The sequence below is a fragment of the Scyliorhinus torazame genome, chromosome 4, assembly GCF_047496885.1.
Source record: "Scyliorhinus torazame isolate Kashiwa2021f chromosome 4, sScyTor2.1, whole genome shotgun sequence".
Lineage (NCBI taxonomy): Eukaryota > Metazoa > Chordata > Chondrichthyes > Carcharhiniformes > Scyliorhinidae > Scyliorhinus > Scyliorhinus torazame.
The window spans coordinates 79,063,022-79,080,416 of NC_092710.1; the positions used below are offsets into that span (position 1 = coordinate 79,063,022).

General features: G+C 49.8%; 1 protein-coding gene across 3 annotated transcripts in view; it reads left to right on the plus strand.

The window, feature by feature from the left end:
• LOC140411610 (immunoglobulin superfamily member 11-like) overlaps positions 1-17,395 on the plus strand; it is a 366,531-nt gene that overhangs the window by 336,183 nt on the left and 12,953 nt on the right. For all 3 annotated transcript variants that reach the window (XM_072500668.1, XM_072500669.1, XM_072500670.1), the window contains one exon: positions 16,776-16,918. In XM_072500668.1, the coding sequence (XP_072356769.1) occupies positions 16,776-16,918 (143 nt within the window). The remainder of the gene's footprint in view (positions 1-16,775; positions 16,919-17,395) is intronic.

Genomic DNA, 17,395 nt, shown 5'->3' on the forward strand with positions numbered 1-17,395 from the left:
TGAATGAGAAGGGGTTTGGGTACATTGAAATTGTGTACAGTGGGAGGGAATGAGAAGGGGGTTGGGTCCATTGGGATTGTGTCCAGTGAGAGTGAATGGGATGGGGTTTGGATCCATTGGGATTGTGTACACTGGGAGGGAATGGAAAGAACTTTGGGTCCCCTGGGATTGTGTACATTGGGAGTGAATGGGAAGGGGTTTGGTCCATTGGAATTGTGTACAGTGGGAGTGAATGGGAAGGGGTTTGGATCCATTGGGATTGTGTACACTGGGAGGGAATGACCTTTGGGTCCCTTGGGATTGTATAGAGTGAGAGTGAATGGGAAGGGATTTGGTTCCATTGGGATAGTGTACAGTGGGAGTGGATGGGAAGGGGTTTGGGTCCATTGGGATTGTGTGTAGTGCGATTGAATGGGAAGGGACGGCTCCATTGGGACTGTGTAATAGGAGCGAATGGGAAGGGGTTTGGGTCCAATGGAATTGTGCACAGTGGGAGTGAATTGCAATGGGGTTTGGGCGCCATTGGGATTGTGTACGGTCAGAGTAAATGGGGTGGGGTTTAGGTCTATTGGGATTGTGTACAGTGGGACGGTAGGAGTGAATGGGATCGGCTTTGTGTCTATTGGGATTGTGTACAGTGCGGGTGAAAGGAAATAGGTTTGGGTCTATTGGGATTGTGTCGAGTGGGAATGAACGGGAAAGGTGTTGGGTCCATTGGGATTGCGTAGAGTGGGTGTGAACGGGATGGGGTTTGGGTCCATTGGGATTGTGTGTAGTGCGAGTAAATGGGAAGGGGTTTGGGTCCATTAGGGTTGTGTAGCGGGACCGAACGGGAAGGATTTGGGACCATTGGGATTGTGTACAGTGGAAGTGAATGCGAAGGGGTTTTTTGCCAATTGGGATTGTGTAGAGTGAGAATGAATGTGAAGGGGTTTGGATACACTGAGATTGTGTTCATTGGGAGTGAATGGGAAGGGGTTTGGGTCCATTGGGATTGTGTACACTGGAAGTGAATGGGAAGGGGTTTGTGTCCATTGGGATTGTGCACAGTGGGAGTGAATGGGAAGTGGTTTGGGTCCATTGGGATTGTGTACAGTGGGAGTGAATGGGAAGTGTTTTGGGTGCATTGTGATTGTGCACAGTGGGAGTGAATGGAATGGGGTTTGGGTCCATTGGGATTGTGTACAGTGCGAGTAAATGGGAAGGGGTTTGGGTCCATTGGTGTTGTGTACAGTGTGAGTGAATCGGAACGGATTTGGGTCGATTGGGATTGTGTGGAGTGGGAGTGAATGGGAAGGGGTTTGTGTCCACTGCGATTGTGTAGAGTGGGAGTGAATGGGAAGGTGTTTTGAACCATTGCGATTGTGTACACTGGGAGGGAATGGAAAGACGTTTGGGTCCCTTGGGATTATGTACAGTGGGAGTGAATGGGAAGGGGTTTGGGTCCATTGGAATTCTGTACAGTGGGAGTGAATGGGAAAGGGGTTGGGTCCATTGGGATTGTGTACAGTGGGAGGGAATGGAAAGAAATTTGGGTCCCCTGGGATTGTGTACAGTGGGAGTGAATGGGAAGGGGTTTGGTCCATTGGAATTGTGTACAGTGGGAGTGAATGGGAAGGGGTTTGGATCCATTGGGATTGTGTACACTGGGAGGGAATGACATTTGGGTCCCTTGGGATTGTATAGAGTGAGAGTGAATGGGAAGGGATTTGGGTCCATTGGGATAGTGTACAGTGGGAGTGAATGGGAAGGGCTTTGGGTCCATTGGGATTGTGTGTAGTGCGAGTGAATGGGAAGGGTTGGCTCCATTGGGATTGTGTAATAGGAGCGAATGGGAAGGGGTTTAGGTCCAATGGAATTCTGTACAGTGGGAGGGAATGGGAAGGGGGTTGGGTCCATTGGGATTGTGTAATGCGAGAGTGAATGGGAAGCGGTTTGGGTGCGTTGGGATTGTGTAGAGTGGGAGTGAATGGAAAGGGGTTTGGGTCCATTGAAATTGTGTAAATTGGGAGTGGACAGGAAGGGGTTTGGAACCATTGGGATTGTGTACACTGGGAGGGAATGGAAAGAAGTTTGGGTCCCTTGGGGCTATGTACAGTGGGAGTGAATGGGAAGGGATTTGGGTCCATTGGGATTGTGTGTAGTGCGAGTAAATGGGAAGGGGTTTGGGTCCATTAGGGTTGTTTAGTGGGACCGAACGGGAAGGTTTTGGGACCTTTGGGATTGTGTACAGTGGAAGTGAATGCGAAGGGGTTTGGGTCCATTGGTATTGTGCACAGTGGGAGGAATTGGAAGGGGTTTGGTTCCATTGGAATTGTGTAGTGGGAGCGAGTGGGAAGGGGTTTGGGTCCATTGGGATTGTACAGTTGTAGTGAACAGGAAGGGGTTTGGGCCCACTTGGATTGTGTAGAGTGAGAATGAATGTGAAGGGGTTTGGATCCATTGAGATTGTGTACATTGGGAGTGAATGGGAAGTGGTTTGGGTCCATTGGGATTGTGTACACTGGAAGTGAATGGGAAGGGGTTTGTGTCCATTGGGATCGTGCACAGTGGTAGAGAATGGGAAGGGGTTTGGTTCCATTGGGATTGTGTACAGTGGGAGAGAATGTAAAGTGGTCTGGGTCTTTTGTGATTGTGCACAGTGGGAGTGAATGGGATGTGGTTTGGGTCCATTGGGATTGTGTACAGTGCGAGTAAATGGGAAGGGGTTTGCGTCCATTGGTGTTGTGTACAGTGTGAGTGAATGGGGAGGGGTTTGGGTCGATTGGGATTGTGTACTGTGGGAGTGAATGGGAAGGGGTTCGGGTTGATTGGGTTTGTGCACAGTGCGAGTGAATGGGAAGGGTTTGGGTCTAGTGAGATTGTGCACAATGGGAGGGAATGGGAAGGGGTTTGGGTCCATTGGGTTTGTGTGCAGCGGAATGAATGGGAAGCGGTTTGGGTCCATTAAAATTATGTACAATGGGAAGGAATGGGAAGGGGTTTTGGTCCATTGGAATTGTGTAGAGTGAGAGTGAAAGGGAAGGGGTTTGTGTCCATTGTGATTGTGTAGAGTGGGAGTGAATGGGAAGGTGTTTAGAACCATTGGGATTGTGTACACTGGGAGGGAATGTAAAGAAGTTTGGGTCCCTTGGGATTATGTACAGTGGGAGTGAATGGGAAGGGGTTTGGGTCCATTGGAATTCTGTACAGTGGGAGGGAATAGGAAGGGGGTTGGGTCCATTGGGATTATGCACAGTGGGAGGAATTGGATGGGGTTTGGTTCCATTGGAATTGTGTAGTGGGAGCGAACGGGAATGGGTTTGGGTCCATTGGGATTGTACAGTTGGAGTGAACAGGAAGGGGTTTGGGCCCATTGGGATTGTGTAGAGTGAGAATGAATGTGAAGGGGTTTGGATACATTGAGATTGTGTACATTGGGAGTGAATGGGAAGTGGTTTGTGTCCATTGGGATTGTGTACACTGGGAGTGAATGGGAAGGGCTCTGTGTCCATTGGGATTGTGCACAGTGGGAGTGAATGGGAAGGGGTTTGGGTCCATTGGGATTGGGTACAGTGGGAGTGAATGGGAAGTGGTTTGGGTCTATTGTGATTGTGCACAGTGGGAGTGAATGGGATGGGGTTTGGGTCGATTGGGTTTGTGTAGAGTGGGAGTGAATGGGAAGGGCTTTGGGTCCATTGAAATTGTGTACATTGGGAGTGGACAGGAAGGGGTTTGGAACCATTGGGATTGTGTACAGTGGGAGTGAATGGGAAGGGGTTTGGGTCGATTGGGTTTGTGTAGAGTGGGAGTGAATGGGAAGGGCTTTGGGTCCATTGAAATTGTGTACATTGGGAGTGGACAGGAAGGGGTTTGGAACCATTGGGATTGTGTACACTGGGATGGAATGGAAAGAAGTTTGGGTCCCTTGGGGCTGTGTACAGTGGGAGTGAATGGGAAGGGGTTTGGGTCCATTGAAATTGTGTACAGTGGGAGGGAATGAGAAGGGGGCTGGGTCCATTGGGATTGTGTCCAGTGAGAGTGAATGGGAAGGGTTTTGGATCCTTTGGGATTGTGTACACTGGGAGGGAATGGAAAGAACTTTGGGTCCCCTGGGATTGTGTACAGTGGGAGAGAATGGGGAGGGGATTGGTCCATTGGAATTCTGTACAGTGGGCGTGAATGGGAAGGGGTTTGGATCCATTGGGATTGTGTACACTTGGAGGGAATGGAATGAACTTTGGGTCCCTTGGGATTGTATAGAGTGAGAGTGAATGGGAAGGGATTTGGTCCATTGGAATTGTGTACAGTGGGAGTGAATGGGAAGGGGTTTGGATCCATTGGGATTGTGTACACTGGGAGGGAATGACCTTTGGGTCCCTTGGGATTGTATAGAGTGAGAGTGAATGGGAAGGGATTTGGGTCCATTGGGATAGTGTACAGTGGGAGTGAATGGGAAGGACTTTGGGTCCATTGGGATTGTGTGTAGTGCGAGTGAATGGGAAGGGTTGGCTCCATTGGGATTGTGTAATAGGAGCGAATGGGAAGGGGTTTGGGTCCAATGGATTTCTGTACAGTGGGAGGGAATGGGAAGGGGGTTGGGTCCATTGGGATTGTGTAATGCGAGAGTGAATGGGAAGCGGTTTGGGTGCGTTGGGATTGTGTAGAGTGGGAGTGAATGGGAAGGGGTTTGGGTCCATTGAAATTGTGTAAATTGGGAGTGGACAGGAAGGGGTTTGGAACCATTGGGATTGTGTACACTGGGAGGGAATGGAAAGAAGTTTGGGTCCCTTGGGGCTGTGTACAGTGGGAGTGAATGGGAAGGGATTTGGGTCCATTGGGATTGTGTGTAGTGCGAGTAAATGGGAAGGGGTTTGGGTCCATTAGGGTTGTTTCGTGCGACCGAACGGGAAGGTTTTGGGACCTTTGGGATTGTGTACAGTGGAAGTGAATGCAAAGGGGTTTGGGTCCATTGGTATTGTGCACAGTGGGAGGAATTGGAAGGGGTTTGGTTCCATTGGAATTGTGTAGTGGGAGCGAGTTGGAAGGGGTTTGGGTCCATTGGGATTGTACAGTTGTAGTGAACAGGAAGTGGTTTGGGCCCACTTGGATTGTGTAGAGTGAGAATGAATGTGAAGGGGTTTGGATCCATTGAGATTGTGTACTTTGGGAGTGAATGGGAAGTGGTTTGGGTCCATTGGGATTGTGTACACTGGAAGTGAATGGGAAGGGGTTTGTGTCCATTGGGATTGTGCACAGTGGTAGAGAATGGGAAGGGGTTTGGTTCCATTGGGATTGTGTACAGTGGGAGTGAATGGGAAGTGGTTTGGGTCTATTGTGATTGTGCACAGTGGGAGTGAATGGGAAGGGGTTTGGATCCATTGGTGTTGTGTACAGTGTGAGTGAATGGGGAGGGGTTAGGGTCGATTGGGATTGTGTACAGTGCGAGTAAATGCGAAGGGGTTTGGGTCCATTGGTGTTGTGTACAGTGTGAGTGAATGGGGAGGGGTTAGGGTCGATTGGGATTGTGTACAGTGCGAGTAAATGCGAAGGGGTTTGGGTCCATTGGTGTTGTGTACAGTGTGAGTGAATGGGGAGGGGTTTGGGTCAATTGGGATTGTGTACAATCGGACTGAATGGGAAGGGGTTCGGGTCGATTGGGTTTGTGTACAGTGCGAGTGAATGGGAAGGGTTTGGGTCGAGTGAGATTGTGCACAATGGGAGGGAATGGGAAGGGGTTTGGGTCCATTGGGATTGTGTGCAGCGGAATGAATGGGCAGCGGTTTGGATCCATTAAAATTGTGTACAATGGGAGGGAATGGGAAGGGGTTTGGGTCCATTGGGATTGTGTCGAGTGAGAGTGAATGGGAAGCGGTTTGTGTCCATTGCGATTGTGTAGAGTGGGAGTGAATGGGAAGGTGTTTAGAACCATTGGGATTGTGTACACTGGGAGGGAATGGAAAGTAGTTTGGGTCCCTTGGGATTATGTACAGTGGGAGTAAATGGGAAGGGGTTTGGGTCCATTGGAATTCTGTACAGTGGCAGGGAATGGGAAGGGGGTTTGGTCCATTGGGATTGTGCACAGTGGGAGGAATTGGATGGGGTTTGGTTCCATTGGAATTGTGTAGAGGGAGCGAACGGGAAGGTGTTTGGGTCCATTGGGATTGTACAGTTGGAGTGAACAGGAAGGGGTTTGGGCCCATTGGTATTGTGTAGAGTGAGAATGAATGTGAAGGGGTTTGGATCCATTGAGATTGTGTACATTGGGAGTGAATGGAAGGTGGTTTGGGTCCATTGGGATTGTGTACACTGGAAGTGAATGGGAAGGGGCCTGTGTCCATTGGGATTGTGCACAGTAGGAGTGAATGGGAAGGGGTTTGGGTCCATTGGGATTGTGTACAGTGGGAGTGAATAGGAAGTGGTTTGGGTCTATTGTGATTGTGCACAGTGGGAGTGAATGGGATGGGGTTTGGGTCCATTGGGATTGTGTAAAGTGGGAGTGAATTGGAAGGGGTTTGGGTCGATTGGGTTTGTGTAGAGTGGGAGTGAATGGGAAGGGGTTTGGGTCCATTGAAATTGTGTACATTGGGAGTGGACAGGAAGGGGTTTGGAACCATTGGGATTGTGTACACTGGGATGGAATGGAAAGAAGTTTGGGTCCCTTGGGGCTGTGTACAGTGGGAGTGAATGGGAAGGGGTTTGGGTCCATTGAAATTGTGTACAGTGGGAGGGAATGAGAAGGGGGCTGGGTCCATTGGGATTGTGTCTAGTGAGAGTGAATGGGAAGGGGTTTGGATCCTTTGGGATTGTGTACACTGGGAGGGAATGGAAAGAACTTTGGGTCCCCTGGGATTGTGTACAGTGGGAGAGAATGGGAAGGGGATTGGTCCATTGGAATTCTGTACAGTGGGCGTGAATGGGAAGGGGTTTGGATCCATTGGGATTGTGCACACTTGGAGGGAATGGAATGAACTTTGGGTCCCTTGGGATTGTATAGAGTGAGAGTGAATGGGAAGGGATTTGGGTCCATTGGGATAGTGTACAGTGGGAGTGAATGGGAAGGGGTTTGGGTCCATTGGGATTGTACAGTTGTAGTGAACAGGAAGGGGTTTGGGCCCACTTGGATTGTGTAGAGTGAGAATGAATGTGAAGGGGTTTGGGTCCATTGGGATTGTGTACACTGGAAGTGAATGGGAAGGGGTTTGTGTCCATTGGGATTGTGCACAGTGGTAGAGAATGGGAAGGGGTTTGGTTCCATTGGGATTGTGTACAGTGGGAGAGAATGTGAAGTGGTCTGGGTCTTTTGTGATTGTGCACAGTGGGAGTGAATGGGATGGGGTTTGGGTCCATTGGGATTGTGTACAGTGCGAGTAAATGGGAAGGGGTTTGCGTCCATTGGTGTTGTGTACAGTGTGAGTGAATGGGGAGGGGTTTGGGTTGATTGGGTTTGTGCACAGTGCGAGTGAATGGGAAGGGTTTGGGTCTAGTGAGATTGTGCACAATGGGAGGGAATGGGAAGGGGTTTGGGTCCATTGGGTTTGTGTGCAGCGGAATGAATGGGAAGCGGTTTGGGTCCATTAAAATTGTGTACAATGGGAAGGAATGGGAAGGGGTTTGGGTCCATTGGGATTGTGTGTAGTGCGGGTGAATGGGAAGGGTTGGCTACATTGGGATTGTGTGATAGTAGCGAACGGGAAGGGGTTTGGGACCAATGGAATTGTGCACAGTGGGAGTGAATTGCAATGGGGTTTGGGGTCCATTGGGATTGTGTACGGTGAGAGTGAATGGGATGGGGTTTGGGTCTATTGTGATTGTGTACGGTGGGACGGTAGGAGTGAATGGGATCGGCTTTGGGTCTATTGGGATTGTGTACAGTGCGGGTGAATGGAAAGAGGTTTGGGTCTATTGGGATTGTGTCGAGTGGGAGTGAACGGGAAAGGTGTTGGGTCCATTGGGATTGTGTGTATAGCGAGTAAATGGGAAGGGGTTTGGGTCCATTAGGGGTGTGTAGTGGGACCGAACGGGAAGGGTTTGGGCCCATTGGGATTGTGTACATTGGGAGTGAATCGGAAGTGGTTTGGCTCCATTGGGATTGTGTACACTGGAAGTGAATGGGAAAGGGTTTGTGTCCATTGGGATTGTGCACAGTGGGAATGAATGGGAAGGGGTTTGGGTCTATTGGGATTGTGTACAGTGGGAGTGAATGGAAGAGAAGGGGTTTGGGTCCATCGGGATTCTACAGTTGGAGTGAACAGGAAGGGGCTTGGGTCCATTGTGATTGTGCACAGTGGGAGCGAACGGGAAGGGGTTTGGGCCCATTGGAATTGTGTACAGTGGGAGTCAATGGGAAGGGATTTGGATCCATTGGGTTTATGGACAATGGGAATGAATGGGAAGGGGTTTGGATCCATTGGGACTGTGCACAGTGGGAGTGAATGGGAAGAGGTTTGGGTCCATTGGGATTGTGTACAGTGAGAGTGAATGGGAAGCGGTTTGGGTCCATTGGAATTGTGTACAGTGGGAGTGAACAGGAAGGGCTTTGGCTCCATTGGAATTGTGTACAGTGGGAGTCAATGGGATGGGGTTTGTGGTCCATTGGGATTGTGTACAGTGAGAGTGAATGGGAAGGGGTTTGGGTCTATTGGAATTGTGTACAGTGAGAGTGAATGCGATGGGGTTTGTGTCTATTGAGAATGTGTACAGTGGGAGTGAACAGGAAGGGCTTTGGCTCCATTGGAATTGTGTACGGTGGCAGTGAATGGGAAGGAGTTTGTGTCCATTGGAATTGTGTACAGTGAGAGTGAATGCGATGGGGGTTGTGTCTATTGGGATTGTGTACAGTGGGAGTGAATGGGAAGGGGTTTGCGTCTATTGGAATTGTGTACAGTGAGAGTGAATGCGATGGGGTTTCGGTCTATTGGAATTGTGTACAGTGGGAGTGAATGGCATGCAGTTCGGGTCTATTGTGATTGTGTTCGGTGGGACGGTAGGAGTGAATGGGATGGGGGTTGGGTCTATTGGGATTGTGTACAGTGCGGGTGAATGGAAATAGATTTGGGTCTATTGGGATTGTTGTCGAGTGGGAGTGAATGGGAAGGGGGTTGGGTCCATTGGAATTGTGTCCCGTGAGAGTGAATGCGTTGGGGGTTGGGTCTATTGGGATTGTGTACAGTGGGAGTGAATGGGATTGGGGTTGGGTCTATTGGGAGTGTGTACGGTGAGAGTGAATGGGATGGGGTTTCGGTCTATTGGGATTGTGTACAGTGGGAGTGAATGGCATGCAGTTCGGGTTTATTGGGATTGTGTTCGGTGGGACGGTAGGAGAGAATGGGATGGGGTTTGGGTCTATTGGGATTGTGTACGGTGAGAGTGAATGGGATGGGGTTTCGTTCTATTCGGATTGTGTACAGTGGGAGTGAATGGCATGCAGTTCGGGTCTATTGTGATTGTGTTCGGTGGGACGGTAGGAGTGATTGGGATGGGGGTTGGGTGTATTGGGATTGTGTACCGTGCGAGTGAATGGGAAGGGGTTTGGGTCTATTGGGATTGTGTGCAGTGAGAATTAATGGGAAGCTGTTTCGGTCCATTGAAATATTGTACAGTGGGAGGGAATGGGAAGGGGTTTGGGTCCATTGGGAATGTGTAGAGTGAGAGTGAATGGGAAGGGATTTGGGTCCATTGGGATTGTGTATAGTGGGAGTGAATGGGAAGGGGTTTGGATCCATTGGGATTGTGTACAGTGGGAGTGAATGTGAAGAGGTTTGGATCCATTGGGATTGTGTACACTGGTACGGAATGGAAAGAGGTTGGGTCCATTGGGATTGTGTATTGTGGGAGTGAATGGGAAGAGGATGGGTCCATTGGGATTGTGAAGTGGGAGCAAACGGAAAGGGGTTTGGGTCAATTGGGACTGTGTCGATTGGGAGTGAAAGGGAAGGGGTTTGGGTCCATTGGGATTGTGTGTAGTGCGAGTGAATGGGAGGGTTGGCTCCATTGGGATTGTGTCATCGGAGCGAACGGGAAGGGGTTGGGTCCATTGGAATTGTGCACAGTGGGAGCGAATTGCAATGGGGTTTGGGGTCCATTGGGATTGTGTACGGTGAGAGTGAATGGGATGGGGTTTGGGTCTATTGGGATTGTGTACATTGGGAGTGAATGGGATGGAGTTTGGGTCTATTGTGATTGTGTACGGTGGGACGGTAGGAGTGAATGGGATGGGGTTGAGTCTATTGGGATTGTGTACAGTGCGGGTGAATGGAAAGAGATTTGGGTCTATTGGGATTGTGTCGAGTGGGAGTGAACGGAAAGTTCTTTGGGTCCATTGGGATTGTGTGCAGTGCAAGTGAATGGGAAGGGGATGGGTCAATTGGGATTACGTAGAGGGAGGGTACGCGAAGGGTGTTGGGTCCATTGGGATGGCGTAGAGTGGGAGTGAACCGGAAGGGGTTTGGATCCATTGGGATTGAGTGTAGTGCGAGTAAATGGGAAGGGGTTTGGGTCCATTCGGGTTGTGTAGTGGGACTGAACGAGAAGGATTTGGGACCATTGGGATTGTGTACAGTGGGAGTGAATGCGAAGGGGTTTGATTCCATTGGTATTGTGTACAGTGGGAGGAATGGGAAGGGATTTGGTTCCATTGGGATTGTACAGTTGGAGTGAATGGGAAGGGGTTTGGGCCATTTGGATTGTGTACAGTGGGAGTGAATGGGAAGGCGTTTGGATCCATTGGGATTGTGTACAGTGGGAGTGAATGCGATGGGGGTTGGGTCTATTGGGATTTTGTACAGTGGGAGTGAATGGGAAGGGGTTTGGGTCCATTGGGATTGTGCACAGTGGGACTGAATGGGAAGGGGTTTGGGTCCATTGGGATTGTGTACTGTGGGAGCGAATGGGAAGGGGTTTGGGTCCATTGGGATTCTGCGCAGTGCGAGTGAATGGGGAGGTGTTTGGTTCGATTGGGATTGTGTACAGTGCGAGTGAATGGGGAGGGGTTTGGGTCGATTGGGATTGTGTACAGAGCGAGTGAATGGGAAGGGTTAGGGTCTAGTGAGATTGTGCACAGTGGGAGGGAATGGGAAGGGGTTTGGGTCCATTGGGATTGTGTGCAGTGGGAGTGAATGGGAAGCGGCTTGGGTCCATTGAAATTGTGTACAATGGGAGGGAATGGGAAGGGGTTTGGGTCCCTTGGGATTGTGTAAAGTAGGACGGAATGGGAATGGGTTTGGGTCCGTTGGGATTGTGTCCAGTGGGAGTCAATGGGAAGTGGTTTTGGTCCATTTAAATTGTGTACAATGGGAGGGAATGGGAAGGGGTTTCGGTTCTTTGGGATTGTGTACAGTGGGAGGGAATGGGAAAGGGTTTAGGTCCATTGGGATTGTGTAATGTGAGAGTGAATGGGAAGCGGTTTGGGTGCATTGGGATTGTGTAGAGTGGGAGTGAATCGGAAGGGGTTTGGGTCCATTGAAATTGTGTACAGTGGGAGTGAATGGGAAGGGGGTTGGGTCCATTGGGATTGTGTCCAGTGAGAGTGAATGGGAAGGGGTTTGTTTCCATTGGCAGCGTGTACACTGGGAGGGAATGGAAAGAACTTTTGGTCCCTTGGGATTGTGTACAGTGAGAGTGAATGGGAAGGGGTTTCGTCCATTGGAATTGTGAACTGTGGGAGTGAATGGGAAGGGGTTTGGATCCATTGGGATTGTGTACACTGGGAGGGAATGGATAAAACTTTGGGTCCCTTGGGATTGTATACAGTGAGAGTGAATGGGAAGGGATTTGGGTCCATTGGGATTGTGTACAGTGGGAGTGAATGGGAAAGGATTTGGGTCCATTGGGTTGGGTACAGTGGGAGTGAACGGGAAGGGGTTTTGATCCATTGGGATTGTGTACAATGGGAGTGAATGTGAAGAGGTTTGGATCCATTGGGAATGTGTCCACTGGGAGGGAATGGAAAGAAGTTTGGGTGCATTAGGATTGTGTATTGTGGGAGTGAATGGGAAGAGGATGGGTCCATTTGGATTGTGTAGTGGGAGCAAACGGGAAGGGGTTTGGGTCCATTGGGATTGTGTGTAGTGTGAGTGAATGGGAAAAGTTGGCTCCATTGGGATTGTGTACAGTGGGAGTGAATTGCAATGGGGTTTGGGGTCCACTGGGATTGTGTACGGGGAGAGTGAATGGGATGGGGTTTGGGTCTATTGGGATGGTGTACAGTGGGAGTGAATGGGATGGAGTTTGGGTCCAGGGTGATTGTGTACGGTGGGACGGTGGGAGTGAATGGGATGGGGTCTATTGGGATTGTGTCGAGTGGGAGTGAACGGGAAGTTCTTTGGGTCCATTGGGATTGTGCGCAGTGCAAGTGAATGTGAAGGGGATGGGTCAATTGGGATTACTTAGTGGGAGGGAACGCGAAGGGTGTTGGGTCCATTGGGATTGCGTAGAGTGGGAGTGAACGGGAAGGGATTTGGGTCCATTGGGATTGAGTGTAGTGCGAGTAAATGGGAAGGGGTTTGGGTCCATTCGGTTTGTGTAGTGGGACTGAACGGGAAGGGTTTGGGACTATTGGGATTGTGTACAGTGGGAATGTATGCAAAGTGGTTTGAGTCCATTGGTATTGAGTACAGTGTGAGTGGATGGGGAGGTGTTTGGTTCGATTGGGATTGTGTACAGTGCGAGTGAATGGGGAGGGGTTTGGGTCGATTGGGATTTTGTACAGAGCGAGTGAATGGGAAGGGTTTGGGTCGAGTGAGATTGTGCACAGTGGGAGGGAATGGGAAGGGGTTTGGGTCCATTGGGATTGTACAGTTGGAGTGAACAGGAAGGGGTTTGTGCCCATTCTAATTATGTGTCGTGGGAGCGAACGGGAAGAGGTTTGGGTCCATTGGGATTGTGTACAGTGGGAGTGAATGGGAAGGGGTTTGTATCCATTGGGTTTGTGGACAATGAGAGTGAATGGGAAGTGGTTTGGTTCCATTGGGAGGGTGTAGAGTGGGAATGAATGGTAAGGTGGTTTGGATCCATTGGCATTGTGTTCTGTGGGCGTGAATGGGATGAGGTTTGGGTCCATTGAGATTGTGTACAGTGAGAGTGAATGGGAAGGGGTTTGGGTCCATTTGAATTGTGTACAGTGCGAGTGAACGGGAAGGGCTTTGGGTCCATTGGGGTAGTGTGCAGTGGAAATGAATGGGAAGGGGTTGGTGTCCATTGGGATTGTGTACAGTGGGAATGAATCGGAAGGGGTTTGGGTCCATTGGTATTGTGTACAGTGGGAGTGAATGGGAAGGAGTTTCGATCCATTGGGTTTGTGGACAATGGGAGTGAATGGGAAGTAGTTTGGGTCCATTGGGATTGTGTAGAGTGGGAATGAATGGGTAGGGGTTTGGATCCATTGGGATTGTGTACAGAGCGAGTGAATGGGAAAAGGTTTGGGTCCATTGGGATTGTGTACAGTGCGAGTGATTGGGAGGGGGTTTGGGTCCATTGGAATTGTGTACAATGGGAGTGAACGGGAAGGGTTTTGAGTCTGTAGGGATTATGTACAGTGGGAGTTAATGGAAGGGGTTTGTGTACATTGGGATTCTATACAGTGGGAGAGAACGAGAAGAGGTTTTGGTCCATTGGGATTGTACAGTTGGAGTGAACAGGAAGGGGTTTCGGTCCATTCTGATTATGTGTAATGGGAGCAAACGGGAAGGCGATTGGGTCCATTGGAATGGTGTACAGTGGGAGTGAACGGGAAGAGGTTTGGGTCCATTGGGTTTGTGTACAGTGAGAGTGAATGGTAAGGGGTTTGTGTCCATTGGGATTGTGTGCAATGGGAGTGTGTGGGAAGCGGTTTGGGTCCATTGAAATTGTGTACAATGGGAGGGAATGGGAAGGGGTTTGGGTCCATTTGGATTGTGTAGAGTGAGAGTGAATGGAAAGGGTTAGGATCCATTGGGATTGTGTAGAGTTGGAGGGAATGGAAAGAAGTTTGGGTCCCTTGGGATTGTGTACAGTGGTAGGGAATGGGAAGGGATTTGGGTCCATTGGGATTGTGTAATGTGAGAGAGAATGGGAAGCGGTTTGGGTGCATTGGGATTGTGTAGAGTGGGAGTGAATGGCAAGGGGTTTATGTCCATTGAAATTGTGTGCATTGGGAGTGAATTGCAATGCGGTTTGGGGTCCATTGGGATTGTGTACAGTGGGAGTGAATGGGAAGGGGTTTGGGTCCATTGGAATTGTGTACAGTGGGAGTGAATGGGAAGGGGCATGGACCCATTGGGATTGTGTACAGTGGGAGTGAATGAGAAGGGTTTTGGGTCCATTGAAACTGTGTACAGTGGGAGTAAATGGGAAGGGGGTTGGGCCCATTGAGATTGTGTCCAGTGAGAGTGAATGGGAAGGGGTTTGGATCCATTGGGATTGTGTACACTGGAAGGTAATGGAAAGAACTTTGGGTCCCTTGGGATTGTGTACACTGGGAGTGAATGGGAAGGGGCTTGGTTCCATTGGGATTGTGTACAGTGAGAGTGAATGGGAGGGGGTTTGGGTCCATTGGAATTGTGTACAGTGGGAGTGAACAGGAAGGGCTGTGGGTCCATTGGAATTGTGTACAGTGGGAGTGAACGGGAAGGGTTTTGGGTCCGTAGGCATTATGTACAGTGGGAGTGAATGGAAGGGATCTGTGTCCATTGGGATTGTGTACAGTGGGAGCGAACGGGAAGGGGGTTGGGTCCATTGGGATTGTACAGTTGGAGTGAACAGGAAGGGGTTTGTGCCCATTCTAAATATGTGTAGTGGGAGCGAACGGGAAGAGGTTTGGGTCCATTGGGATTGTGTACAGTGGGAGTGAATGGGAAGGGGTTTGTATCCATTGGGTTTGTGGACAATGAGAGTGAATGGGAAGTGGTTTGGTTCCATTGGGAGGGTGTAGAGTGGGAATGAATGGTAAGGTGGTTTGGATCCATTGGGATTGTGTTCTGTAGGCGTGAATGGGAAGAGGTTTGCGTCCATTGAGATTGTGTACAGTGAGAGTGAATGGGAAGGGGTTTGGGTCCATTTGAATTGTGTACAGTGCGAGTGAACGGGAAGGGCTTTGGGTCCATTGGGGTAGTGTGCAGTGGAAATGAATGGGAAGGGGTTGGTGTCCATTGGGATTGTGTACAGTGGGAATGAATCGGAAGGGGTTTGGGTCCATTGGTATTGTGTACAGTGGGAGTGAATGGGAAGGAGTTTCGATCCATTGGGTTTGTGGACAATGGGAGTGAATGGGAAGTAGTTTGCGACCATTGGGATTGTGTAGAGTGGGAATGAATGGGAAGGGGTTTGGATCCATTGGGATTGTGTACAGAGCGAGTGAATGGGAAAAGGTTTGGGTCCATTGGGATTGTGTACAGTGCGAGTGATTGGGAGGGGGTTTGGGTCCATTGGAATTGTGTACAGTGGGAGTGAACGGGAAGGGTTTTGAGTCTGTAGGGATTATGTACAGTGGGAGTTAATGGAAGGGGTTTGAGTACATTGGGATTCTATACAGTGGGAGAGAACGAGAAGGGGTTTCGGTCCATTGGGATTGAACAGTTGGAGTGAACAGGAAGGGTTTTTGGTCCATTCTGATTATGTGTAATGGGAGCAAACGGGAAGGGGATTGGGTCCATTGGAATGGTGTACAGTGGGAGTGAACGGGAAGAGGTTTGGGTCCATTGGGTTTGTGTACAGTGAGAGTGAATGGTAAGGGGTTTGTGTCCATTGGGATTGTGTACAGTGGGAGTGAATCGGAAGGGGTTTGGGTCCATTTTGACTGTGTACAGTGGGAGTGAATGGGAAGGTGTTTGGGTCCATTGGGATTGTGCACAGTGGAGTGAATCGAAGGGGTTTGAGACCATTGGTATTGTGTACAGTGGAAGTGAATGGGAAGGGCTTTGGGTCCATTGGGATTGTGTACAGTGGGGGTGAACGGGATGGGGTTTGGATCTATTGGGTTTGTGGACAATGAGAGTGAATGGGAAGTGGTTTGGTTCCATTGGGATTGTGTAGAGTGGGAATGAATGGGAAGGTGCTTTGGATCCATTGGGATTGTGTTCAGTGGGAGTGAATGGGAAGGGGTTTGGGTCCATTGGGATTGTGTACAGTGGGATTGAATGGGAAGCGTTTTGTGTCCATTGGGATTGTGTACAGTGGGAGTGAATCGGAAGGGGTTTGGATCCATTGGGATTGTGTACAGTGGGAGTGAATGGGAAGAGGTTTTGGTCCATTGGGATTGTGTACAGTGAGAGTGAATGGTAAGGGGTTTGTGTCCATTGGGATTGTGTACAGTGGAGTGAATGGAAGGGGTTTGTGTCCATTGGGATTGTGTACAGTGGACGTGAATGGGAAGGGGTTTGGGTCCATTGGGATTGTCCAGTGGGAGTGAATGGGAATGGGTTTCGGTCCATTGGGATTGTGGACAGTGGAGTGAATGGAAGGGGTTTGGGTCCATTGGGATTGTGTACAATGGGAGTGAATGGGAAGCGGTTTGTTCCATTGGGATTGTGTAGTGGGAGTGAATGTGAAGGGGTTTGGGTCCATTGGGATTGTGTACAATGGGAGTGAATGGGAAGCGGTTTGTGTCCATTGGGATTGTGTAGTGGGAGTGAATGTGAAGGGGTTTGGGTCCATTGGGATTGTGTACAGTGGGTGTGAACATGAAGCATTTTGAGCAGACTCACTCTCATCGCCAAGTGTGAGTGCGTGTGTCCATTGTGGAGTTTTACCTTGTCCTCTGATTGAATCAGTGTGTTGGTTCTTGTTGCTTTCCTCCTGCTGACTGTCCCTTTGATTTTCAGTTGAGCAACACGAGAACACTCTCGCCGCTGCTGTCACTGTTGCCCTGGCAATGGCTTTGATTCTGCTCATTCTCTTTGGTCTTGTCCTGTGCCTGCACTGGGAGAACAGGAGGCAGCAATGGAGAGCTGCCCAGGAAAACCAGGTGAGATTCTCCCTCCTGGAGCACACACTGGGTCACTCACTCTCAACATGTCGGGGGACCTGGGCTTCATCCTCACCTTGTGACTGAGCTGTCTGACACTGGCCCGCTCTTGGTGTCAGGGGGCTGGTGGCCCCAAATGTCCTTTTACCCTTTGTGGTATTGATAGCTCTTTGCCGTGACAACACATTGGATTTCCAGAGCCCCTCACACATGACCTACCATCCCAAGACACTTCAGAGCAGTGTTTTCAAACTGATATCGACACTGAGCCAGGATGAGGATGAAATGATCGAAAGTTCAGCCAAAGCGAGAGGATTCAGGGAGTCTTAACGGAGGATTGGGAGAGAGAGACAAAGAAAGAGGGAGAGATTTTGACAGTGAATTTCAGAGCTTTGGGTCCAGACATCTGAAGGAACAGCTGCCAGTGTGGAGGGATGGGATTCAGGGGATGGGCAAGAGGCTGGAATTGGAGGAGCA